At 49.5% G+C, this 26,261-nt stretch overlaps 9 protein-coding genes across 9 annotated transcripts; 4 read left to right on the top strand and 5 right to left on the bottom strand.

Annotated features, from left to right (window-relative positions):
• Positions 1–1,467: 1,467 nt before the first annotated feature.
• Positions 1,468–3,580, top strand: ATNIH1004_006039 (putative sugar transporter; the record flags this gene model as incomplete). Its single annotated transcript, XM_033570676.1, has 6 exons — positions 1,468–1,759; positions 1,855–1,954; positions 2,015–2,027; positions 2,092–2,309; positions 2,379–2,962; positions 3,018–3,580. 6 exons carry the CDS (start codon positions 1,468–1,470, stop codon positions 3,578–3,580), a joined length of 1,770 nt encoding a protein of 589 aa, XP_033426708.1.
• A 903-nt stretch (positions 3,581–4,483) lies between these two features.
• ATNIH1004_006038 (serine/threonine-protein kinase) lies at positions 4,484–6,764 on the bottom strand (the record flags this gene model as incomplete). Its single annotated transcript, XM_033570675.1, has 3 exons — positions 4,484–5,675; positions 5,735–5,979; positions 6,294–6,764. The coding sequence occupies 3 exons, from the start codon at positions 6,762–6,764 to the stop codon at positions 4,484–4,486; spliced, it is 1,908 nt and encodes a 635-aa protein (XP_033426707.1).
• A 2,065-nt stretch (positions 6,765–8,829) lies between these two features.
• Positions 8,830–11,439, top strand: ATNIH1004_006037 (uncharacterized protein; the record flags this gene model as incomplete). The annotated part of the gene is made up of 1 exon (XM_033570674.1): positions 8,830–11,439. The coding sequence occupies one exon, from the start codon at positions 8,830–8,832 to the stop codon at positions 11,437–11,439; it is 2,610 nt and encodes an 869-aa protein (XP_033426706.1).
• Positions 11,440–11,765: 326 nt separating this feature from the next.
• ATNIH1004_006036 (uncharacterized protein) lies at positions 11,766–12,209 on the bottom strand (the record flags this gene model as incomplete). Its single annotated transcript, XM_033570673.1, has 1 exon — positions 11,766–12,209. The coding sequence occupies one exon, from the start codon at positions 12,207–12,209 to the stop codon at positions 11,766–11,768; it is 444 nt and encodes a 147-aa protein (XP_033426705.1).
• Positions 12,210–14,571: 2,362 nt separating this feature from the next.
• On the bottom strand, positions 14,572–17,075 carry ATNIH1004_006035 (putative C6 transcription factor (Leu3); the record flags this gene model as incomplete). Its single annotated transcript, XM_033570672.1, has 7 exons — positions 14,572–14,885; positions 14,945–15,475; positions 15,525–15,793; positions 15,856–15,936; positions 16,001–16,138; positions 16,349–16,800; positions 16,881–17,075. 7 exons carry the CDS (start codon positions 17,073–17,075, stop codon positions 14,572–14,574), a joined length of 1,980 nt encoding a protein of 659 aa, XP_033426704.1.
• A 1,028-nt stretch (positions 17,076–18,103) lies between these two features.
• On the top strand, positions 18,104–20,358 carry ATNIH1004_006034 (uncharacterized protein; the record flags this gene model as incomplete). The annotated part of the gene is made up of 2 exons (XM_033570671.1): positions 18,104–18,554; positions 18,632–20,358. The coding sequence occupies 2 exons, from the start codon at positions 18,104–18,106 to the stop codon at positions 20,356–20,358; spliced, it is 2,178 nt and encodes a 725-aa protein (XP_033426703.1).
• Positions 20,359–20,710: 352 nt separating this feature from the next.
• On the top strand, positions 20,711–21,049 carry ATNIH1004_006033 (uncharacterized protein; the record flags this gene model as incomplete). The annotated part of the gene is made up of 2 exons (XM_033570670.1): positions 20,711–20,759; positions 20,892–21,049. 2 exons carry the CDS (start codon positions 20,711–20,713, stop codon positions 21,047–21,049), a joined length of 207 nt encoding a protein of 68 aa, XP_033426702.1.
• Positions 21,050–21,151: 102 nt separating this feature from the next.
• Positions 21,152–22,183, bottom strand: ATNIH1004_006032 (NADP-dependent oxidoreductase; the record flags this gene model as incomplete). The annotated part of the gene is made up of 1 exon (XM_033570669.1): positions 21,152–22,183. One exon carries the CDS (start codon positions 22,181–22,183, stop codon positions 21,152–21,154), a length of 1,032 nt encoding a protein of 343 aa, XP_033426701.1.
• Positions 22,184–22,504: 321 nt separating this feature from the next.
• ATNIH1004_006031 (F-box domain protein) lies at positions 22,505–25,601 on the bottom strand (the record flags this gene model as incomplete). The annotated part of the gene is made up of 2 exons (XM_033570668.1): positions 22,505–25,298; positions 25,420–25,601. 2 exons carry the CDS (start codon positions 25,599–25,601, stop codon positions 22,505–22,507), a joined length of 2,976 nt encoding a protein of 991 aa, XP_033426700.1.
• Positions 25,602–26,261: the final 660 nt, after the last annotated feature.

The raw sequence follows: 26,261 nt of genomic DNA, 5'->3' as shown, positions 1-26,261 counted from the left end.
CAATCAACATCTGCATCAGAAGCCCCCACACTTTTGGTTGGTGCGAATGACAATGGAGCCTATCAGAAACCCGCATTGGGTACTAGGTAGGTAATCAACTCCACCAGTTCCGGATGCAAATGCTGGGGTAGTACTCGACAGTCGTACTAAGAGCTGCCGTATGGTGCTACAAGTGTCTAGCCTCCCCAAGGCCCGAAATGGTCTGGTCTTCGTTGTTTCTGTTTTAGGATCGCGGAGGAAATATCTAAGTACCTTTTTATACGTCGTACCTAAGAAAGTCATAGGTTTTAACCCCGGTCCCTCGGTACGGGATTGGGTAAGAACTATTGGCGCCTGGGGACAGAACAATGCTGTGGAAGTGAATCCCAACCAAAACTTGGCAGCTCGCCACTTGCGACACCATCACTAAAACGCACTAGGTTATCTTACAGATGAGTCCCCGTTACCGATCTTAGTTTAGCTCTGGAAAGATCAATATTTAATTTATCCAGCTGCAGGTAAAGGATAGAGAAAAGAAAAAAAGAAATAAAAATAGAAAACTTCTGCCGAATGAATTGTAAATTAAAAAACAGTCAAATAAATATATAATACAGAGAATGTAAAACTAAAAAATAAATAAATCGCATTATGGTCTCTCTCTTTTTTTTTTTTTTTTTTTTTTTTTTTTTTTTTTTTTTTTGGGTCGCTCATGATTTATTTCCTGGAGAAATCCGTATATAGATAGATGAATCGCCTTCAACCTTGGTTCCTCATCACCATCTTGCCTCAACCACCATTGCTACACCCCCTTCTCCCCACAATCCTGTCTTCTATTTATTCCCTTCTCTTTTCTCAACCTCCTCACTTCACCCTGAACCCAAGACCCTTCATCGTTTGTAGCTGTCCACCAACCTAGTGTACAGTACAAACAGATCACACTTTCACACTCTTTAGCCAGGACGGCTTGCATTTCCTGGCTTACCGCCCCCCCCATTTTGTGGATTTGTGTTACATCAGGTTGACGGAGTTTTCCAGTTTCAGTGTGCTTTTTCTACGTACCACTTTACTTTTCCATTGCCTATTTGAACAAAACTTGGCCCAGCAGTGTCTCAGAACAACGTCCTTGGCTATCAGCTGTACGGCACGCATTCAGTAGCAGCGCCAGCAGACTTACTCCATCTGATACGTCTGGGCGGTATTCTTCACCAGAGCAATCGAACTGTTGTCTCTCCTTTCGATATCATCCCTAGCGCCTGAAAGCCAACGCGCTATCTACTCCTCGCATTTAACGGCCATTGCGCCTGTCTTCTAGACCCTTAGCAACATTTGCGACGTCTCATTCCCCGTGAGCGCTTCAGGACTCATGACATTGACTCAGATTTGCCATTGCGACTCCATCAAAGAGTAGTGTCTCGGTCCCGGACGATCTCGAAGAACCCCCAGCGCGCGCCAATATTCTTTCCCTAGCAGCATCATCAAGGCGTCACCATGAAGTTCTTCAACCCTTTTCAGAAACATGACCACAGCAACTTTCCTGGAGTTGTGATACCCCTCGCCAGCGCTCATCCCCCTCGTTCCATCCCGAGCCCGAGCCCGAGTACGGTAGACAAGAAACACGGCTCAGATGAGAAGGCCGACGACAGGAGCTTGGAACACGCCCCTTCAACGGAAAAGGGAATTGGCTCCGCCATCCCGAAGTATAGCCAGCTGACCATTGAAGCTCTGCGTGCCGAAGTTGAGTCCGACGTTGCTACTTCGGGCCACGATAGCGCCTATGACCGTATGTTCTAGTTGCCCATGAGATAGCTTTGGCCCCTTCTCCTAGGATACCACTACTGGTAGTATTGAACTTCAGATCTGATCGTTTTTATGCAGGCAAAGCAAAAGTGATTAATAGAGCTGTTCAAGACATTGGTATGGGACGTTATCAGTGGGAGTTGTTTGCCCTCTGTGGATTTGGCTGGCTTGCCGACAAGTACGTCAACTCCTCCATGTTCACCTGTATGTGTGGTTCTGACACTTTTTTTCTCTCTAGTCTTTGGTTGCAAGTAAGATATTCCAGGAGCAGATGCCTAAGAACATGGCCTGACTTCACATACTAACCACGTTTAGGGCGTTGCTCTAACCCTACCGCAATTATCCATGGAGTTTGGCGTTTCCTCTGATCATGTCCGATTTACCACCTGCGCCCTCTTTTTGGGCCTTTGCCTGGGTGCATCATTTTGGGGTATTGCATCGGACGTTATCGGACGTCGCCCTGCTTTCAACCTGACTCTCTTCATCACCGGTGTTTTCGGTCTGGCCGCTGGTGGTGGACCAACCTGGATCGGGTATGTTTCTTTTACCCCTCTTCTGCACCTCACCCCTGCACTCCAAACGAAATTCTGATAATAGGATAGTGTCTGCGCCTTGTTTTCCTGCCTAGGATTAGGCGTAGGTGGAAACTTGCCTGTTGATGGTGCACTTTTCCTGGAGTTCCTGCCTTTTGCGTCGGGAAACCTCTTGACCATGCTGAGTGTCTGGTGGCCCGTGGGAAACCTCATTGCCAGTTTGCTTGCGTGGGCCTTCATCCCCAACTACACCTGCCAGTCTGGACTTCCTTCCTGCCACAAAGTTGGGGATGGAGTCGCGTGCTGCAGCAAGAGGGACAACATGGGTTGGAGATACCTGGTTTTGACGCTAGGGGCTCTGACCTTTGTCATGTTCATTTGTCGTTTCTTCCTATTCCACTTGTATGAATCTCCCAAGTTTCTGTTGTCTCGTGGTCGTCAGGGTGAGGCAGTTGCCGCTGTCCACGGCATCGCATACAAGAACAGGTCCAAGACATGGCTTACCGAGGAAATTCTGAACGAAATTGGAGGCTACCCGGACGAAGTTACCCAACAAACTCTTACTAGCAAGGATATTATCCAGAGATATCTTTCCAAGTTCTCTATGCAGCGCATTGCACCTCTCTTTGCTACCAAGAGACTTGGATTCACAAGTATGTTTTTGCTGCTCGCCATTTGACTGTGTCAGGTGTCACTAACATTCTCTAGCCGTTCTCCTGTGGTTCTGCTGGGCTACAATCGGCATGGGCTACCCGCTGTTCAACGCCTTTCTTCCCCAGTATATCAAGCGGGCCGGTGGATCAACCGAACAATCGACCTCCACTGTTTATCGCAACTATGCCATTACCGCTATTGTCGGCGTTCCGGGTTCGATCCTTGCCTGCTACACCGTCGACGTTAAGTATGTTGGCCGCAAAGGCACAATGATCGCCTCGACTCTGATCACCGGCGTTCTTCTTTTCTGCTTCACCGCTTCTACCAACCCTGATGTCCAGCTGGTCTGCACGTCCCTTGAAGCCTTCTTCCAGAACATCATGTACGGTGTTTTGTACGCCTACACCCCCGAGGTCTTTCCGGCCCCAAACCGTGGCACCGGCACCGGTATCGCCAGTTGTCTTAATCGGATCGCTGGACTGTGCGCTCCGCTGGTCGCCATCTACAGCGGCAGTAACCCTAATGCGCCAATCTATGCCTCTGGCGCTCTGATGCTGGCTGCCTTTGTGGCCATGTGTTTACTTCCGATCGAGACTCGGGGTAAGCAGACTTTGTAAACCCATCCGGATGGGTATTCTCCGTTTTTATTTCTTTTATTCTCTTTTGGTTATTTTATTCCCCACTTTGTTTCGTGCTGGAGGAGCAAAGGATTCGCGTTTGTTTGCTCGATACCATTTCTTGTCATTTTATTCGCCCCCTCCCATCCCTTCCAAATAACCATCTCTCCAAAGTTATCTTGATTGAATGATGAATTAGAGATAGATGGATGGGTCGGCTGGTTGTCACATATCTTATCTTTACATTTGTGTGTGAATATCTATGTATGTCAATTGATGATGTGATGTGATGAAGATCTGGGCATGCATCTGTATCATTAAAAACAAAAAAAGAATGAAATACCCTTTATATGTATGCATTGGATACAAAATCTACAAGGTAACTCCGCGAGAGTCCACACATTTCTTCTTACTCGGTCGAAGCAGGATAAACATAAACCAAGGAATAGAAGTGATGCTATTGATTACTCACATTGATCCTATGATGGGTAAGGCAAAACTACAAGACAGAAAGAATAGAAATTAAAGGATGAAAAGACCAGAGTTGTAAAGTAGATATAGACATACAGCTATACACTGGGAGCTGCAAAGAAAGCCAACACCCAAACCACACACAAGCCCATAACAAATGCTTGGCCAAGTTCTGAATCCTGAATCCAGAAACAAACAACAACAAAAAAAAAGGTTGGTAAAATGAATCGAGATATCAAAATCAACACCCGAGATAAAAACATGATCCGTTAAAAACTACCACCCAGGAATTCCAGAACAAATCATGGCCCGTCGCTCTCATTTCATAAACATAATCAACCCCGTCATTGATGCGTGGAAAGAAGAGAGATTCAAAAAAAAAAAAAAAAAAAAGAAGAAAAAGAAGAAAAAAGATAAATGGCATATGAAATCTTACATCACAGGCTGTCCCTGTTGCCGCCTGGTTCTTCTTTCTAGTAGTGATGCATTGTCTAAGTTGAGTTCGAAGGGTTGCCGCGCTGTCCGAGCAATATTCTGCCTCGCGGCTGCTGCGACTTGGGCGCTATGTTGTCCGTAGCCTTGCTGTTGTCGCGGTTGGTGCGCCTGGCGGGGTTGTGCATCGAGACTCGGAGCCGCACTTAGATTAGTCGAGCGCAATTTTGCCTCCATCATGGCCACATCATTTGCCTGGTTATTAGAGTTCTTTTGGACCTTGGCAGGAGGAGGATATTCATCATCCGGGATGGTTCGATAGCTGATTTCTGCCTCATCATCTTCATCATAGTCTTCATTCAGCGGGTTCAGCGCGGACTGAAACGCAGCCGCAGGATTGTTGCCGCGGTAGACGTGCTTGAAGTTATTCCGTCGCTTGGCTTCCTCCTCCTGGCGGTGAACAGCATAGCCTACGTCGAAGACTTCACGCAGATTAATTGCTCCAGGGGACCGGAAATCCATGGGACGTTCCAACCCTGCGGAAGGCTGGTCTGCAAGGCGCGCGCTCGCGGGCGCGTACGGCGCCTGATCCGCTGCGACGGCATCCAAAGGCTGCTGCTGCATTTGACGCGAGGAAAGGGGAGTGGCCAGAGGGGGAGCGTCCGAGGCGGCTTGCGTTTCTTCGTTGCTCCCGCGGATCCATGGATGAGCAAGAAATTCCTTGATCGAGAACCGTTTATCGGGGTCGACTGTCAGCAAATGGGAGACCAGGTCCTGTGCTGACTTGGAGATATCATCCCACCATGGCGATAGGAAGGTGTACTGGCCCCGCGCCACCTTTTCCGTCAGGACTTGGATGCTCTCATCATAGAAAGGTGGGAAACCGCAAAGGAGGGTGTAGAGAACACAACCCAGAGCCCACATGTCGACACTTTTGGAGTATCTCTCGTCTTTGACGATTTCGGGAGCCGTGTAACCGACTGTACCGCAGGGGGTCATGGTCTGACTATCCCAAATAACCTTGGAGAGACCAAAATCGGCGATCTTAATCGTTCCAATTCCGCCGGCACCCTTGCCGGGACTGAACTCGCCTTCGTCTATCTTGTCCTCATCGCCGGGTTGGCGGGGCTTGGGGTTTTTACTGGGTATGAAGGGGATGGGATAGAAGAGAAGATTCTCAGGCTTGATGTCCCTGCAGTGGCACTCACGTTAGCTACGGCGCAATTCTAGAATACGAAAGGGGAAGTGTACCGGTGCACGACCCCAGATATCTCGTGAAGGTGCTCGATCGCCTTGGCAACCTGGACGATAACGTGACGACTGAGTTCTTCGCTGAAGTAGGTTAATCGGACGATCTGGTGGAATAGTTCCCCTCCCGGACACAGCTCTAAGACAATGTAGTAATACTGCGGTGATTCAGAGAAATGAATCAACTTGACAATATTTGGGTGATCAATCTGTCGCATAATTTGAACTTCTTTGAGGATATTGGCACGCTGTGAATAAATTAGCGAGTGCACTGGGGACGAGACAGTGCACTGAATCGTCGAGGGCAGAAAAGATGATGACAAGGAAAAAGGACAAGAAAGACAAAAAAAGGGAAAAAAAGCTGAAGAGATATGCTAGGATCTGCGCACCTCCGCCCCTTTGGGCTTCCTCTTGGGTCTAGGATGCAGGACGTCTGACTAGAATTCCATTGGTGACCAAGTTCAGAGTCAAAAAAAAAAATGTAGAAGGGCCGAGCGAGAGCCCGAACCAAGGAAGAAAGGGACCAGGATAGAAAAGGCCAAAACGAGGACCGGTGACCTACCTGATTACTGTTCATTTCGAACTTCCGGACCACCTTAATGGCCACTTCGTCGAATTGGCCCGTGGTGTCTCTGGCGCGATAGACGTTGCTGAATGCGCCATCGCCCATCTTCTCCAGTAGGATCCATCGCTCGAGCCCGGGATATTTGGGCATCTTTGACCGAATACTCTTTTCCTCCGCGACGATCTGTTCGATTTCGGCCTCGCGAGCACGACGGGTGGGCAGATCGGGCGATTTCTGGGATGGCTGAGGCTGAGGCTGCGCCTGAGCCTGAGCCTGACCCTGACCGTTACCCAAGCGACTGTCGATGGCATCGAGGTTACCGGCAGCGGGAGGGTAGGAACGCTGGGGTTGACGCTGTTGTTCGGCATGGATGGGCGAGACATTGGTGGTGGGTTCGGCATGAGGCGTCACCAGGCGGGCTTGTTTGCCATGACGTATGAAATTCTTGAGATTTTGGATGGTGCTCATGATGAGTAATCCGTCGGGTAACTAAGACAAGAGACTTCAAACGAAGCAGGTTGAAGGGATTCAGGGGGGATAGAAGAGAGAGAGTGAGAGAGAGAGAGAGATGAGGAATGATGAGGAGAAAAAAAGGTTAGTTTTCTTTTCGTTTCTTTTCTTTTTTTTTTCTCTTTATTCCTCGAATCTTGAAAATTTTGTAATTTAATTTCCCTATCCTTTGGAGGGTCCAAGGAATGGAGAGGTCAACACAAGAAAGAAAAGGAAGTAGGAAGAAGGAAAAGCGGCTGAGGAAGTGAGAGAGAGGGAGAAAAAGTAATCAAAGCCTCTGAGAAGGGGAGGAATCCTGAAGAGAGTAATCGAGAATGCAGAGTTCGCAATGACAACAGACTGTCTACCTGGGGGGAAGACGAAGCGAACTAAATTTAATCGAGAGACGGAGAGCGCAGATGGTGGGGAAGTGACGGAAGTGGGAGGCGTTGGAACAGAGAATTCAATTCGATCGATGATTGATCTATCCAGAATCCCGTAATATTTTTTTTTTTGAAAATTCCAAAAAAAAGGGCGGATATGGTAAAAATATATATATATATTAACAAAAAAAAAAAAGAAACAGTCAATGGATAGCAAGAGAATGAGGATTTGATCCTCTCCGTTTTGCAATGACGTCGGCGGATCTGCGATTTTTATTCGGACCCGAAGAAATTATGTCATCGCTGACTCAGCGAACCCTCAGCGACAGTGTACTAACTATTCCCAAGTAACTAGTTAGTTAACTGTGAAGATTAGCTATGAGACAAAGAAGGGATCATAGAATTAGTATGGAATAGCATGGAGAAGTAATTATTAACTAGGGGGTTAGATCCATTCTACAGCTATCTCACGCCCTCAGTGTAGAATCCCATTGTCCCATTGTGGCTCCCATCTCCTCTCTGTGGAGAGAGTGTTAGCGTCATCCATCGTCATTGTCCCTGAGTATCCCGCCGGAGTCCTTAATCCCCAGGTCCTTTAGGACAATGGGCTGTACGTTGCCGATCCTACAGAATCTAACAGATACTATTTTCTCTTCGCCTAGTAATGTTCAGCCCGAGTCTCAGAACCGTGGGTGAATAGAACGCCTTTCCGTGATCTTCCTGTATATGGTACCGAGTAGCCCCCCTCTAGAATAAACAAGTCGATCTATCGGATATCTCATATCTCAATCTCATATCCCATAGTACTCCGTAATCTGTAAATAATCCTGAATGGAGGATGGATGGCGACTTGCAGCAGCAGGGGTGGTTGCAGTGCCAGTCACTGGACTCAATTCCCCTCGTCGGCGTTTAATCAATCATCCTCGTCTCTTTCTCTTCTCTCTCTCTCTCCCTCCCTCTCTCGCTCTCTATCTTTGTCTTCATCGTCATCATTCAGACGGTCGGCCATCTCTTCCCTTCATGGCTAGTCGCATTTCCTAGGTTTCTCTCTATCCACCTGCAACGTGGAATGTTCCTTTCGAGTGACACCTTCCTTGCCTCGTCACACTCGGGTCTTTTTCTGTACCAGCGGGATTGTTCCCCGAGCCCCTGTTCCATTCTTAGCCCAGCAGTCTATTTTGGGGTCGTTTAGTCCAGTCGATTGTTATTGATTGATGATGATTGATTGATTGTCGTGGTCTGGGTTCTGGTCTATCCGTCTGCCAGGGTCTTGGTAAGACGCGCCTCACGAACGTTACACCCTTACACTGTCCCTTGCCTTTTTTTCTTTCTTTCTTTCTTTCTTTTTTTTTTTAAAGAAAAGAGAAACAAACAATTCAGCAAGGGAAACAATAATTTTTTTTTAAGCCCTCTTCAGAAAGAGAATCCAACCAACTTCATCTTGGTGAATGGAGGATTGGATTCAACCAACAGATCGCTTGGATTTCGCTATGCGACAACGTCTATTAACTTGGCCACCTCTCATTTGAAACAACTCCCTCCGAGTCATGCTCTAAGCCCCCGCCATCGTCGTTCTATAAACCAGTGGCCTCCTTCGACTGATCTAGTGACGTTCAATTCTGCGACAGCAGCCTCATTTTTGTCGTTGGGCTTCCCTCAACATGCCCAGCATCGACTTTGCTGGCTCGTCTCCGGCCTCACCAGAACAACACTTGGATCACGTTTTATTTAAGTCCCACAAGTCGTTGCCTCGAAGAACCGATATAGCCCCGAATATCCAAGTCATCCACGTGACTGCCCCCGATCAAGATGACAACCCTTCAAAAGGTGCTTCTCTCGTCACAGCCCCCGCTCTCCCCCTAACACCTCCGAACGTCGTTCAAGACGAGGTTTCAACTGCGCCCGATTCCGAAGTCGCGGCTCAGATTACGCCGTCCAAACCTTCGCATCCCCCAACTCCCCAGACGACACCCCCGAGACTGACCCCTACAACCCATCGCGCAGGGACGAACCCCGTCGGACAGACACCTTCCTCGTCCCGGGCGGAGTCGTTTCAAACCGCATGCGAGATGATCTCCGATGGCGAAACTGAGATGCCCCGCCGCCCATCTCCATCGTTACAACGTCCGACAAAGCAAAAAACTCCGCCAAACAATGGATCCCTAGAACCTCCCGAGGACACAATCGCGACCAAGGCGAACCCAAATACAGGACAAGCAGCCGGCATGGCAATTCACGAACAGCAGGAGAGGAATGCAGAAGACCCGGCTACTGTCTCTCAACGACCAAAGTATACAAATGACCTTCGGCCAGGCGCATTAGAGAACACAGAGCTGTCGGACTCAGCCCGGGACGCGAATAAGATGGATGGCGATAGTTTAGACGTTCCTCAAGTGAGAGTAAGGAGACTACGGGATCGAGTTCAAGGTTCCCCCGATCGCATCGTGAGTCATCTATCAATGGAACGGTTCCGTGAGCAAATTGGCTGGCCGTCGGGGGACCATCGAGCGGACCCTGCTGATCCCGACAATCCTCGTCGGCTTTCGGGCGTGTCAACCTCGTCTACCATCGAAGCCATGATCATCGACTCGCCACGGCCAACCAAGAGGACCCTACGACATTCAGAAAAGAGGGTGTCATTGCGATCCGCCAGCTCCCCTGTCACCAGGTCAGAGCGTTCGTCCCTCGTGTCGAATCCAGATTCACAACGTCGCTTAGTCCATAAAATCGCCCGTATCACGGACAATGACCGCAGGAGTGTCATATCGGAGAATTCCACCTCAGAGAGTTCGACCTTGGGTGTCCCTCGGCAAAACGTGGAGGTGGTTCCTGTGGTTGTTATACCCGAGCGGCGCTCATCGCTTAAGTCCTCGCCATGCACGAGTAGGAAACCGTCCAAGACCGGTTCTCGACGATCAGGCAGACAGTCACCCACTATGTCGGGAAGCAGACCGGGGTCACTTGACCTTCCTCGTCAGAAAAAACGAACCATGTCGGAGTCGAGTGCTACCACGCGCCAGGAGGCAGAGTCCAGAGGTCGTAGCTTCGGTCGACCTGTTATTCCTCCCCGCAGCTCGTCGTTATCGGCACCCACAAGTCAGAACAACTCGCGATCCACATCGCTTACGTCGGAGAGTTTACGCAATCATAATTTGGCCATACAAAATGCCCTGTCTGACCTGCCATTGCCCACACCTATGAAGGATGAATCCGGATTGGCTCCGGATATATCGAAAACGCAGTCGATTCTGATCGGAGTGGAGGACATGGCTCACCTGCGCCCCCCGTCGGCGCCTTTCACCACAGTTTCGATCCCATCATCATCCCCAGGCCCCGTCGAGATCAATGAAGCCACAATGGTGGCTTTCTTTCCACACAATAACGAATCTCTGTTGCTGGTGGATCCGCAAATGCAGACTGGATCTCGGGGGCCTCGCGTTGCTTACCAGCGCAGTTTTGCGAAACCACGAACCCCCGAGGCACAGGTACTAGATTCAGCCGAAACGGGCGAAATGAGCTCCCCGTTGAAGAATCCCCGTCGACCGCCAAAGCCTCCGGTTCACAAAGGGCCCCCACCGGTGTCGACGAACGGGACAGAGCGTCAGCTGCGAGAGCTACGGAATATCCAGGAAACCCATGATCGACTGGCTTCTCGGTTTGGGTCGGGCCGACGCTCTTGGACAGCACGACCGCGTTCCGAATCTTTCAATTCTTTTACAAGGTCTCTGTCGTTGAGATCGGCCAAAAACCGCAAAGCTGGGAAAGATATCGATGGCAAGCTCCATCCTTTTTGGCGACCACGTCGATTCTGGGAAGATGCATCCGAGGTTGACGGGGACTCCCCCCAAGGCGAATCTCCACAGCCCAGCAGAGCAGAAACGGAGCAAGTTATTAATAACTCGTTGGGAATGCCTCAACAACGCGTGGTGTTTGAAGGACCACCGATTTCTCCCCGCAACCCAGACATGAAACGACGTTTGCACGGGGCTACGTTGCATGGCAGTAGAAGCGCCCTGGTGGGCAGCGGAGTGTTCACTCCTGAAGCCTTGTATTCGCAGACCTCGCTTCACCAGCGTCAATTTCAGTCGCTGTCCTGGTGGAGACTGCGACTCCACTTTGGCACTGCCAGTGGCCTCCGTCGGCGCCTGAGACGCAAGATGCAGAGGCGGGCAGAGGGCAAACGAGAGGCACGACGCGAGAAGCTTAAGCAGAGCATTGGAGAAGCTGTACTCGTGGGCTCCAGCACCCAGACACGAAGTATGATTCAGTGAGATATGATACGATATGAATTGAGTTACGATTTGATGTCCGTTAGGGTTTTGCTTTATTTTCCTTTCTGCCCTTTTCGTTTCTTTTTCTTCTTTTTCTCTAAATGGCCTCTGAATGTTTTGATAAATTATGATGAATGAATGACCGGACAGACGATGTGGATATGACATCTAAACAATGATTCTATAAGATCTATGCCGCCTGGGCGTTCTGATTCTAGTCTGCATGATGTATCATTATCAAATTGACTTTTAAAACTTATCTGGGTATCAACAAGTAATTAAAATACAACCACTCCAAACCACTATATTTCCAGTTCAGGATCAGTTCAGGATCGCTTCCACCTCCCCATCCTCCCTCTAACCGCCATTTCTCCAAACTCCGCCTCCCTCTCTCGTTTCTTCCTCTCCTCTTCCTCCCTCTCTCTCCTCCCTACTAATCCCATCTCCTCCCCGGTCCGTAGCTGTCCCACGCGCCGTATATTCTCCCACCCCGAGGGATCCAAAAACGGCTGCACTGTCCCGGCAATATCTACCTCCGTCGTCTGCCTTCTATCTCGGCTATCAGGTCCCTGTGGGCCCTGTGGTTCCGCCTGTCCGCTTGACGTAGGATTTACTGGTGTAGATGTAGACGTAGATGCCGATACTGGTCGCATTGCGATGAACGCAGGCTGTGCGCTGGGATTCAGCGTGGGTCTTATTTTGGGGCGCTGGAGGCGTTGTTTGGTGGGTAGATGGAGGTAGGGTTGGGGGCGGGTAGTTTGGAAGGTCATTTTGTCTTTTTTTCCTCTTTCTTTTCCTTTTCTTGTTTTATTTTATTGACATCGGCTTTTGATTTTGCTTTTGGTTCTTGGTTGGAGGTGCTAAGTATGTGGTCTACTGCCGCTTTTATCGCCGCTTTTAACAAGCCGAGCACATAGGTACCTGCGCCAGTTCAAGTTAGCCTTGTCTCGGCGATAATGACGTACTCCGACTTGGCGTCGATATACACATATATCTTTATTCTTCGTTTCATATAATTAGTTATGTCCTTGTATTCAGATAGACTTATTTCGTTTTGATATTAACCAAGTAATTGTGGGGATAGTTTCTTGGTTGTGGGATATCTCAAGTTTACTACTATGCTCTCTTTGGAGTGTATTTACAAATAGCTACAAAGAGTTAAAGAGCACAAATAACTACTTCGTTCTTAAGTTAGCGATCTCAAAGAATAGTATTAAGTAAATCATTGCATTACAATCCATTAGATTGGACTATAGGATGTCTACATCTATTCCTCTATAAATCATTCCGTCGCAAAAGTTCAAAGGGTGCTCCAGTTCCAGTATTTTTATTACTTAGTGTGAGATCACTTCTATCAGGTCAACACAAATAGGCTTATAGCATAAGTAGAACTATCGACCGCTCGGGCGGGTGCATTACATATGGAGTGCAGTAATTTATTCCCATAAAGAAGTAGAAAGGGGCATTCTGTCTGGCGTCTTCTCTTTCAGTAAAGAGGTATAGCAAAAAGAAAGACTCGCGGTCATGTCCTTCTATGCTCTGTTCGTGTCTTCCATCCGTAGGTATCTACAATCGCAAGAAGCGCCTACCTTAAAGTTGACATTGAAGGCCCAGAGGCTAGGAATCCTAGCCTCCTAGCCCTTATTTTCGTCTCTTCTCTTCTCCTTTCGCATGTGGACTTAAAATACTTACCCGCAATTCGAATCTGGTGAGTCTATTTCCAAGATCAAGATCTTGGTATGTTTGCTTTCCAAATTATGTCCCCGGCGAAGAAAGTAAGAGGTCACGGCTTCAGCCTGTCGAGCTGTCGGACAGGAACATACACATATGAGATGACCGCTTTAGCCCGTGCCCAAGGGTATTGTCAGCCCCACTGCTATATAGGAGTGGAAGAAGAAACTATTTTTTGGAACCATTTAGATAAGTGGCCAGAGCTTGTCGCAAGATTATGTGTAGAATAACGAACTGGTCCATATATCTAGCCCCAAGCTTACAGCACAGGCTCAATCTTGTCACCACTCGAAGCCCACAGACCACAGACTTCAGAACCCTGGTGGTAGTCTCCTGCAAGAGAATGATGAGGAGTTGAGGTACAGCGTTTCTTGGAAGGTGGCGCAGGGAGTCATAGTCAGATAACCGCTGTGTAGATGGTTTGCTTGGATAGTAGTTTCCAATAGTCGTTAGAGGTCATTAGGATTTTATTGGAGAAAAGGGGCTCACACCTGCTGACTGTAGAGTGCGTTCGGACTAGTTGATTGGGACGAGTGTTGCCACCATATAAAACATATTGGACAGAGTATTTGTGCTATTACTTTGACCTATCACGCCAAGTAAATAAATTGCACTAGCAAAATGTTTCATAAAACAGCAATCCTGAAGCTCAAACCGGAATAGTAGTAGGAAGAGCGTGTGCAGCTCATTAAGGACTTAGAACTAATGCCCGAGGAATATTCCGCCCATTCTATGGCCCTGGTGGTACATGCACCGTAAAATACATATGGCATATTATCTCATCATAGTCCGTAAATAGTAAAGAAGAGGGTGAGAGTTGGAAGAAAAGGCGAGAAAGTAAGATCAACGCTCTTATAAGTGAGAGACCATCATGATTCTATCGTACCATGAGATATACTTGGACTTTGGGGAATGAAAGGAATTGATGTATGGTGAAGTAAAGGAGTATATAAGTCATAAGATACCTACCGAGTAACAGGCTATGGATACTAAAACCATTGGTGTTCTTATTTTAGTAGGATAGATAAATAGTATAAAGCTTGCAGGAGGTGCAGAGCTGCCTAAGGCAGAATGTATTATACAGATGAGATCACAGGATATAAACACTTTCAAGTTTAATAAGCTCGTACAAAACTTTGAAATAGAACGTAAGTGGCACATGGTATCGCCAAAACTAGAAATATCAATCGTCCAGCCTCATAAGAGAAAACTAAAAAGCAAATACCCAGACTCCTTCGCTTTCCTTAACCGATTGGTGTCGGCGCTCCTTGGTATATATACAGATACAATTAATCAGCAAGTAGGCTAACCGAACAACACGTAACGTCGGAATAAGACCCCGAGTTATTTCTGTTTTCTTTCTTTCTTTTTTTTTAAATTATTGTTGCACCAGCAGCTGGTCTACGCAATCCCCGGCGTCTCCATTCCTGATATAGTGGAATACGAAGAATACGGCAGGTCGACCAGTCCATCCAGTAACCAGTTCAATGGGTCGAAGACCTCGTAGTTAGGTTCCATAAATCCGCTCGGTAGTCCTCCAACTCCGTTGGTCGAGTGCACACCCATGTGAGGTGGTGGTAGCAATGGGGCAGGCGCAAGACTGGGATCTGCTCCAGAAACCCCTGGAGTTGATGTGGAGGTATGGACAGCGCCCGTGGTTGACGACGCGGCAGAGTCCTCATTGGAATCCGGGTTCGTGGGGTTCTTGAGATAAGCTGGGATAAATTGTCAACCAACGGGTTTCAAGGCATTGTGATGTTCTCAGCGAACATACCTTCAATATTGCGGCCTCTAGTCCGAGCATCTTCGCGCCATCGCCATACCGAATCATAGAGCAGAGACATACTCATCCGGCACCGGACCTTCAGCATCAATGAATCGTCCATCTCTGGATTGTCTGCCGGCTTCGGCGTCGGTGCGTTGCCCAACTTCCACATTTGTGCCAAAACTTCCGCCAACCGCTCGGGAAGGTCGTTGCTAGAGACAGACACCCCGCGGATAGCCCAGATAGTTCGGTTGAAAAGGCTCTTAGTATACTCCATGTCGATATGCGCCGCGAAGAAGCTCTTGCAGAGCTTCAGCAAGGTACAACCTCCTGCGACCATCATCTGGTACACATAGTACGGCGTATATGACAAAACAGGGCCTACGTCCGTCTCCAAGTTCATGGCAGTTTCCAAGAAGGCTGTGGTGGCAACATAAAGAGCGAGGAGACGTTCTCGGTAATTCTTCGCGGTGGGGTCATCAAAAAAGGCCGACAAGTGGAGGTGGAGGTTGGAAGCACGAAGATAGAGGTCGGTAACGCCTGGGTATAGGTTAGATCGCTTCCCTGTAAATGTTCACTAGAGGCATACAATCATTCTGCGACTTCAACTGACTCTCAAGCTCGTCAAAATCTCGAGAAAGGAATGAGATCAGTGACGACCTTTCTTGATCGCTACACAACCCAACCGGATCACGTCGATTGGTGTACAGTGACTTGGTGACCTTGTCGCAAAACTTTTCGATCTCGAGCCTAGGCTGAATGCCTTCGGGTAACTTAAAGTTTGGATCTATTAACTCGCTCGAAGACAAGGTCCAGTCATACAATGTAGAGGGCGGCTGCCCATATCCAGTTGCCACTCTATACACAGCATGTGAGACGAATGCATAACAATGTCCAAAGATGGACGTCTAGGGACATACCTTTGCGCAACAATATTGCAAATAGCCCACGTTCTCACTTTGTCTCTTAGTTCCTCCTCAATCAGTTCTACTCGGAACTTGCTGAAATCTTGGGTATGTGACGGCCGATGCAGACCTAGCTGCATGGCAACCTGCATCATCATACCACAGAGCATAAAGGTAGGATCGGTAGAAGTACTGCTGGTAGGGAAAGGCCACGTGCAAAGCAAGCATATCGCTTTCACAACATGATAACTCTGTGGAATATCCGCTAGTGTACTCCATACCAGCCGCGAAACCGGGCCTGCAAGAGAGTTAAGAAGATGTGTGTCGGTTTGATATCGCCGTGCGCCCACACTGATAATGGTCCAAAAGAGCAGCGGGCAGGCGTTATAATAATCCTCTGGCGATTGTGCTCGAGTAAGGAAGGGGAGGAATGGGTGATAAAACGTGAAGAACCTAGCATTATTAGGTACCTACACACTTAAGTGACATCACCACCCCAGAAACTTACAGATCAAAGAGTTCTGTCACCCTCTCCGGCATCACCATCACATCCTCAATCCGTTTGAAGTGATTCCCATTTCTCATGTAGTTAGAGCCATCGAAGCCCGAGCGCAGGTCCAAGAGCGACGCAACGGCTTCATGAGAGCCCATATACTGGTCTGAGGAGATGGCAGAGGGTGTATGATACATCGCAACCGGGCTGACCTGGCTAGAGGATTCCTGTTTAGGAGTGTGCTGAGCCGTCGAAACAGACGAAGGCTGTTGTTGTGGAATTGATGCGGTGGCATTTGCCTGCACATGGGCAATCTGCCTCCTCAACGCGATTATCTCTCGTTCCATCTCTGCATTTCGACTCCGCTTTCCAACCCGTTTGAAGTTGGATTCGATTTTACATTCAAGCTTCAGGCGCCGACACCGAGAGCAGTCCACCCACGGATCTTGACTCACATCACATCGAAGCTATAGCGACAGAGCACATATTAGACCAATTTACAAGATATATTCGCCTAGAACCAGCTAAGAAGAAAATAAGATCTTACCTTCTGTTGGCGGCACTCATTGCAGGCACGCTTGACAGGCTGTCTCTTCTTCTCCTCACGAATATCCGTCTCCTCAACGTCATCCACGCTTCCAGGGGAGCTGTCCAGTCCCGCGACGCCGACATTTCGCTTTCTGGCTGGCCCCAGGCTATCGGGACCGCCAACAGCTGATATAGGATGGCCTGCACCTCCCATCACAGGGCTAGTGGCCGCAGAAGCATTATCCCCTGCGCTTGACTCCAGATTTTCTCCCCGCAGACCCCCGCCTCCGATTTCGCTAGACGGGCCTCCGAAAGACGCCAGGCTGGTTAGGGTGCCAGCAGCAGAGATGCCCGATCCAGATCTGAGCTAAGAATAAATTCGGCAAAACCGTTGGAAGGTGGGCTTACCACCACACGGATCCACCGGAGGGGGAGTGATGACGCGGTTAAATAAGGTGACGGAATTAGCAGCCGCGATGTTTCCAGGCGATTGAAATGAGTTCCGTCTGTAACCACCTGCAGCAAACGTCTTTCAGGCCCCTCGATGAGTAACGGCGGGGGATGATGAGAAATCCGATCTCGCTGTCACGTGCAGTCGGCAGGGCAGACACGTGAGAATTATGCCTGAGGCAGAAACAAGTCTAACAGACAAAGCATGTCCAAGGTCTCTTTGTCTCTTTCGCTTCACTTCCTTCTATGCAATTATGGGTTATCTGCTACGGGGTACACTGCCTTCTCGAACCCTTCTGGAAAGCCCCGTATCCGACTGGACACCGCCAATAAGCCAGTGAAACCATCCACAACGATCACTGCCCGATTGGCTAATGATTGCTCCGAGCATGACGTCGTCGCGATGGCTGTGTTAAGGATTTCCCGTCTCATTCAGCCTCGTGAATAACGGGAGCAATCCACTGTATGTCTGTCAAGATGCCGAGCTGCCAACGCAGCGTCATCATCATTTGTGCTTCTTCGTCGAAACCTAAATATCAAACAGTGTCCTTCGCTTTGATTTGCCCTTTCTGGGAATAGATCCAAACTCCGGCCCCTACTATGATCTTCGCGAGGCTGATCTGCTGACTACTATTGCTGATTCGGACATCGATTGACTTAGACATAGAAGGTAGATATAAGGAGGTGTTCTCGCTATCGCGGTGTTATCGAGAAGCTACCTATCTTTGGCCTGTCTTCCATACGAGCGAGTATACATGAAAACATCCTTCTTGGTATTCTTTGTTAGGCGTCATGTCAAAGGTTTCGGGAGCTAACCCCCCAGCATACGAGCAGATCGACAAGTCACCGGTCTTAATCCCACCTTTGGATCTCTCTTCTAATGCTGGTTCACCCTCGCATACTACAGTCACCCAGGATGAATGCATAGCTCATCTCAAGTTTTTAGCGGCCCTTGCAGATCTACGTGAGACTGTGGCTAACATTCAAGATCTCTTTTGCATCTACGATCCAAACCCGCGTGTTTTTGACCAACTTATCGATGAAGCACGTGCTCGGGTTAAGGAAAAACGATGGGCTGTGTATACAGCAAGAGCTGTCGAGCGCTATACAGCGTGGTGGAAGACATGTATTCCTTCTTCCCATTCGCGGATAACAATTCAGGATTTTAGAAGCAGCAGTTATGGTGCCATTACTGAGTGGGCTAAGCCACTCTCTTGGTCCCAAGGAATGCTGCCTCCTCTAGGTGAGTACACTCTAGAGCCCTTCCTATGTTTGATCGGCACATAAGTCATGGAAGTCACTAACGGCTGTTTGGCGCAGATGTCTTGATGGTATGGCATGCACACATGCTGAACCCCAGAGCCTTCCTTGAAGATTGCATTCGAGAGGGAAAGATGAGTTTCTGGGCTGGTGGTTTCCCCTGGCAAGTAATCAATGCGTGCATCAACAATCAAACTTTTGAATACGACGCAGGACCAACAGCAAAGCTTCTATTTGAAGGCAAAACACGATTTCAATGGGGCAATTTGCAGGACTCATCGAAAACATCTGTGAACTGTCCCGGCTGCAAGAAGCGTGTATCCGTTCTTTGGACTGATGGGATTGTTACTGGCCCCGTGGGCAAGATGTTTGAGGACTGGAAGGGCTTTGCGGATAAAAGCTTTAAGGCGACATGCCCCATGTGTGACTTTCAAATTGATCACGAGAGAATGAGAATCGAGAAATTCAGACGAGATGTTCACAACTTGATGTTCAAATCTTTGCCAATACCCGGTACATTCTACAACTTTCACGGGGTACCAGAAGCACTCAAAGAGCCGAGAACCAGGCGTAAAACCCAGTCATCATTTCCCAATCGCTTCATAGCGGCTGCGGGGCCTGAACTCCTCACATTCACAGATGCCAGGGCGAATGAATGCAAGTCTCTGGAGCAACTGCGGAACAAGCTTGTATCCATGCTCGGCAGTAAAGACATCATGCGCAAAGCGGACAGCTACACATCTTTACTGCCAGTGGAGAGGGTGGCTTTCCGTCGGATGATGTCTCACTACTGGGACAATGTCACTCCCTTTGCCCTTGATCTGGTCGGGGCAGTCATCCGACAAGGGACCTTTGTGCAGAAAATGGACAACATCGACTGGCTCCACTCGCCAGCAGTTAAAGCAACAATGACCCGCCTCATAGACAAGTACCGTTTGTTTTTCTTTATCATGGCGGCCAATCCCCGCCACATGGCCGTTCCCACTCTAGATGTTGATCTCGCCTGGCACACGCACCAATTGTCTCCTATGAGATACTACGCATACTCGGCCTTCGCGACCGTGAAGGATCGTAAGAGGCCGGTATTCATCAACCATGACGACAAGGTTGATGAGGAACAGCTCTCCGATGGCTTTGAATGGACCAGCAAAATGTACAGAAAGCTCACCAATGGTGGAATCTACAGCGAATGCACGTGTTGGTACTGTGAAGCCGTTCGAGCCCCGGACCTTGATGGGATTTTAGCCACGCCTGCTACATCTAGAGCTCGCGAGGCTGCCGCCAAACTTCACGACCGATCCGATATCTCTTCCGATCCGGACAAGAATCCACATATCTCCACCCACAATGCTGTCCAACCGACGACGACGCTAAATCCTGTCGATTCTCGACAAGTCAAGTTCCTGAAGCTCCGCAGCAACTATGACAAAGCACGCCGCCGTGCTGAGAAGCGCAAGGATGGAAAAAAACAAGAGAAACGGTCCTCCGACGACAGTCTCGCATATGTTCCCTTAGTCTGGGGGTATCCCATCTACGTTCCGTACTATGCGCCATATACATGTGATCCTGGGGTACACGACGGGGCCTACGTGACCAATCCCAGCTGCATGAGCCTCATCCCCGGGGCACATGGGAATTGTGCTGCTGGCACGTGCGGGGGCGGAGTGGCCGCCGGGGGCTGTGGAGGAGCCGGGCCGTGTGGTAGCGGTGGCTGTGGCGCAGGCGGAGGTTGCGGAGGAGGAGGAGGGGGATGTGGTGGAGGTGGTGGAGGGGGAGGAGGATGCTGATGATGTAGCGTCGATGTATATGAATGAGTTGTGGCTAGTTTTCACAGTATTAGTCCGGAAATGAGCTATATTTTTGGTTCCAAAGATAGGGCGGACTACATCGGAAGTTAACAGATATGGTTCATTACATCAACGATCCACAGCAACCCATTCCATTTTCTAACAACTCGGTGATTCTATGGTCCCGCACGTAGTCAAGGGTTCATCGATATAATTAGATGGCGGTAGGATCCAATATAGATAATGTTCAGATCTCCATTCACTTTCAACATATCTATCCATCATAATATAATAAAATCACCAATCTTTGTTTAAAAAAATATATTATTCAACCCATACCAAAGAAAAGAAAATGGACAAACTCAAAGAAAGCGTCGAGTCTGCAAAACAGAAAATCGGAGGTGGGTAACTCAATCAGTCTATGGAGTAGCTGTAAATAGATATTAACTATTCGCAGGCGGTGCGTCGAACATACCAACAACCTATACATTAATAGGAGTTTATATCTAGACGAAATAAGCTAACTCCCTAAGATACTGTTGATAATGCCAAGTCCAAAGTAGACGACGCCTATAACAAGGGCAAGGAACAAGTCACGTCTGCGGCTGATAAGGCGAAGGAACAAGTTGAAAAGGCCATCGGAGGAGGAGGAGGAGGAGGAGGAGGAGGAGGTAGTGGTGATAATAAGTAGGGAGTTTCATTGTATCATTCCTTCTAGTATACTACCTCTACAATTGGAATGAATATCCACCCCCACCTTTTCTCTAAAAGAGAGCAAGAGAGAGCGAGAGTGTTATACAGTAAGAACCACCTTTCCTCGTGAGGAACCCCCCCGTTCATGCGCCCGTTCATAAGCCTCCACCACCTGAGAAAGAGGATAAGAAGAGTGCACAAACACCCTTAAAGCACCGGTATCCACGAACCGAGCCAATGCTTGCAACGATTCACTGCTCCCCTGGACGATGAAAGCCAGTGCCTTGATTCCCGATCTGCTTAGACCTTTTTTCTCATGCTCTTGGACGAAGTTCGCACTGGCTGAGTCCACCGAGATCAGACACCCCGTGACTGGTACGACGAGATCCCAACATCGGTCTAGGATATTGCCTCCCACTGTGTCTATAATAATATCGAATGGGGTAGACTGAGTCTGGAGGACTTCGTCGTATTCTACAGTTTCGTGGGCACCCAGATCACGAAGGAACTCGGCATTCCGCGTATTGGAACTCGTGGCTACCACGACGTGCAAACCTGCTAATCGAGCCAGCTGGACGAGGTAGATGCCCACGCCACCTGCGGCGCCGGTGATCAAGACGGTCTGTGGATTGGACGTGCGAGTGTTGCTGTTGTTGTTGTTGTCTGGAACAAGAACAGACACCCCCGCATGAACGAATAGAGCCTCGTATGCAGTCTGGGCGCTGAGGGGCACAGAGGCAGCTTCTTCCCAGGACAACGAAGCGGGTTTGAGAGCGACTTCGTTGGTTCGAACGAGGACGTATTCCGCCCAGGTCGATGAGCGGTCTACATGCGCCATCCCGAAGAGCTCATCGCCTGGTTTAAAGGATGAGTCAGACGTGTCGGAGACGGCGACCACGACGCCGGAGAAGTCGTTGCCTGGAATGGCGTACTCGTGGATATATGTTTCAGGCCATGTGAGCGTGTCTCGGATTATCGTGCTGGCTTTGACTCGGATGAGGATCTCATCTGGTTTGGAGACTAAGGGGATAGGGAGGTTGTGGTCGAGTTTTAGTACTGATGGGGGGGCTGGATTCGTAGGGGAGTAAGGTGTAGATGGACGTGGAGAGGGGTGGAGACGAACGGCTTGCATGTTGGAGATTGAATTAGGATACGATGGAACTAGATGTTGGAATCCGTATCGTGGTTGTTCTTGTTTAAGCATTTGAACATTCTAGATGGTGTCATGCATCGGGCCAGCACCGACTTGACGCTAGAGAGCTAGTGCTGACTGTCCTACAAGTATGCAGAGCATCTGTTTTGCAGTTATATTGGCTTGATTTCAAGTTTGGTATTCCAATTCACCATCTCCATGTTCAGCACATCGTCATTGGGTATATGCTACCAGAGAAAGATATGATAGCTAGAAAGGAAACAAGGACCAAAAAAAAAAAAAAAAAGGCTAGCTGTCATGCTACATCACAATACATTTGCTTCGCTTTTTGCTCCTCTCGTATACGGTTCGCTCATTCCATTCTTCAATCCGCCTTCTCCACAGATCGTTGGATGGCTGGGAGCTCACGGAGAGAGTAGGGTCGGTCGACGCTCGCCGGTTCAAGGGTGGAATCCCGGCTGGTGACATCCGAATGTCCTGCGATTGCGACCGCCGGTCAACCGATCTGCGTTGTCCAGGACGGAGCCACGTGTTTCGCATAACCTCCGAGCCTTCGTATGGAGAATCAAAGGCCTGGAGATTAGGCGAGGAGAGAGAGAATGGGTAGTTCAAATTCGGAGCCATGGTGGGAAGCGCAGGTACGAAGTCCTCCTGATCCACTGCATCTTCCTGGGTAGGATTCCCGGCCTCTGGTTCAAGCTGATCGGCTTGATGTGGTGACTCCTGCACCGGGGCGTGCGTCTCCTCAACCACGGAAACCGCCTGGTTATGACGATTTGCTAGCGATGGTGTATGGTCTGCAGTTTGCGGTCGATCCGGGGAGGCATCGAGGTCCGAAGGAACTGGCGGTATGTCAGGCTCGTCGGTGGTGCGTGGGAGGCGACCAAGAGAATTCGCCCTCCACCGAACAAGACTGCTATGCCGCCGGTTTCGGTCTTCAGAATCTCGAGTATTCCTTCTCATTCGGGACGAAAATCTTGAGCCCGTGACAGTGTTCAACCGCTGCAAGGTCGTGAGTGTTGAGCTTTCCTCTGATGTGCTGCTCATTCGGGTTGTCTGGGACCTGTGGATTTGAGGTACACCCCTCGTCGCCGTGGGAAGAAGACTTCTTCTAAGATGCTCTGGTAGCGGCGCATCAGGCTCGCGAGAATATGGAGGTGGAGGGGGCACCCAGTTATCCGCGTCACTTTCATGCGGAATCTGAAAGAGTGCGGGAACTCGTCTATCATCGTAGACACGGTGGCCTTCATTTCTATACCGTGGGTTATATCGCCCACGGCTGAAAGCTGCGGCGGTGGCAGCACGGCGCAGCGTATCATGAGACCGCGGCTGTGTGTTATCATAGGGGCTCTCGGGGATGGGCGGATAATCTCCTTCTCCAAACTCATTTGACGAGCTAGATAAGTAGGAACTGTTCCTGCGTAAATTTAACGTTGATAGCTGGTAAGCCGAAGAGGCTGATGGGTAAGACTCGCGAGCCGCATGTCTTCCATAGAATAGATGGCCACGATTCAATAGTGTCCTTCTCCTTTCTAGCTCAACTGCAATGTCCATACTAGCATTGGGCTCATTGAGCATCTTGGGTTCGGACTCTCCAATCTCGATACTGAACTCCGTGACGTCCCCGTCTGTACACGACCGCTCAAAATCCAAAAGCACCACCCGTCCGCCATCGACCGGAACATCTTCATCGCCAATGGTCGGAGGGTTAACGCCACCAGGGGCCACAGCGGCTAATCTACGACGATCTGTCGTCGTACCCGTCGGATGTTGTACCCAGCGGGCGGCTGTGATTCCGGGTACCTCACACATTTTGTGGCCACTGATTAGCATCTTCGGCCTGAGAATAGACTGCTGTAATCTCATCAAACTGTCTTGCCGAGAAGTAGCTAGCTCTTCTATCATTTGACCATCCTCGCCATCGTTTGGCGCAGTGTGCGAGGACGCGCGGGGGGCAATGTCCAGGCGATCTGGTAGCCCATAAACCCAAAGCCCAGCATCCTGGAATCCTACGGCGACTAGCTCGCCCTCGCAGTCGACCGTTGGCAGCATAGTAGGGGGCGATTCTTGCGACCCACATGGAGACATAGGGTTCACAAAGTACGTCGTGCCGGAATGTGCGCTGTTGGCCCCAATTGCTCGAAATGCTCCAATCTCTTTGTCAAATCCCATAATCCAATTCCCCTCGCCCTCTGCATGCATTGGGACGAGACACGCATGGCTGTACCCCCGGAGGACGTCAGGGAAGAGAATCTGGGTCGTCCACATCCGTATTTGAGCATCCCGCGTGGAGTCGGCCTCTGGCTCCGTATAGAATGGCACTGTAACAGTGACCAGCTCGCTGTTCTGCTCATCAGTGGAAGTGCCAAGTAACATGATCCCATCCGACGAAAACGACATTGCATCAACTCCCGTACAGCGTACCGCCCGCCGTTCCGTTGCCAGAGCGCCCTCTCTAATGGCGTACACCTCGATTCTATCATCGTATGCAATGGAAAGAACACCCCCCGTTGGACAGAGCGCCAAGGCCCGCGGGACATCATGGAGCTGGAGTTCCTGAATGTGTGTTGCTTCGTAATCGGAGAGAGAGTATATGTGAACCTGGTGACTGGAAGAGACTACTGCCAGAAGGCAGCCATCATCCGAAATGGCAGCATTCAATGGACGTCTCCAAGTCTTCAGTTCGTGTCTCACCACCGCAGTTGGACCGGAAGCAACATCGATGACCACAATTCTTGAAGAGCTTATGCAAAGGATCAACTGGGCATTGGGCGAGAAGGTAAATCGAAATGCCTCGCCTTGCGGGAAAGGTGTTGACGAACTCATGGATGTCGAGATCAGTTTTATCAACGTCCGGCGGGGTCTCAGGAAAACATCGAAGGCGTTGCGCCGAATTTCCGCCATAAACTTGCGTTTAAGGCTTGGAAGACCGTCCGAACGAGCCATGTCAGATGTGGCTTTCTGCGTTAGAGAGAAAGATAGGCAATGCGACAAGTGATGTGCATATAATTGTGAGGAGTCAGAGATCCGCCGCCATTTCCGATTCAATAGGGCTAGAGACGCAAAGGTATTTGCATCAACGCGGTAGAGAATGCTATAGGGCCGGTTAAAATCGCTCTTATCCCCAAAGAAGGGTGGGTTTATCCGATGGAGAGTCGCCTGCTCGCAGGTTCCAACACTGCTGCCACCATTTGACGAAGAAGCATATTACTTACTGCTCGATCACCGTGCGAGGTAAACGGTGGAAGGGTGATGAGCTCTGCTCACCTGTTCGCACCTGGCTTTTCCCAAGCGAGCCATTCTGTTGCGGAGAGAAGCCGACGCTAGCGGTCTCCTCACGGCCATTGCTGCAGCCATCGCGCTCCTCTGAATGAGACAGCCGAACATCCTCTTCCATGGTCAATTATCAGCGCATGGAAGTCTACATTGGTTCACATCAATACATGACCGAGATCAATGGTACACGTTCAACATGGTCCCAGGAGACTTGAGGGCAAGATTTTTGCAAAATCTGGCTGTCTGTGGGAGAACGCAAGCGCCAACTAGCGGCGTTTGGTGGCTGTGTCTGCCTACCCTGGTGCAACGATGATCTTGACTAAGACCATCGAGGGAGGGGCGAGGGATTCAAGTAAGGGGGGAGGGGTAATCTATGAAAAGGCTTATCTCGACCAGCAAGACAGCGTTTCGAAGATGGTTAAAGGACGAGCCACGACCAAGGAAATACAGAGGTTAGATGAGAAAGGAGCGACGCCAAGGTCGCCGTCGTCGTTAGCCTCGCAAAGCATCACAAGCGCCGATTGATATAAATAGTTAGCCCAGCACGTGGTTCGCCGGTATGCTGACTCAGCTCCCCCACACTCCCGACTTGCTGAGTCAGCCACCGATGGCGATGGCCCGTGACTAATAAAAAGAAAGAAAAGACTAAATTCGCCGTTCGCCCAACTCCGCGACTCGCTGCGAGCTGCTCCATGACGCTTCTGGATCCCGGTCACGCGGTGCTGGACTATGCGGACGTCTGTGCAACTGCGCCAGTGTCTTTTTCCCGTTCAATGTTGCT

This window comes from Aspergillus tanneri (assembly GCF_003426965.1).
Source record: "Aspergillus tanneri strain NIH1004 chromosome Unknown AapTan_4_pilon_pilon_pilon, whole genome shotgun sequence".
Classification (NCBI taxonomy): Eukaryota; Fungi; Ascomycota; class Eurotiomycetes; order Eurotiales; family Aspergillaceae; genus Aspergillus; species Aspergillus tanneri.
The sequence above is the reverse complement of the archived record's forward strand: the minus strand, read 5'-3'. Positions and strand labels throughout refer to the sequence as shown.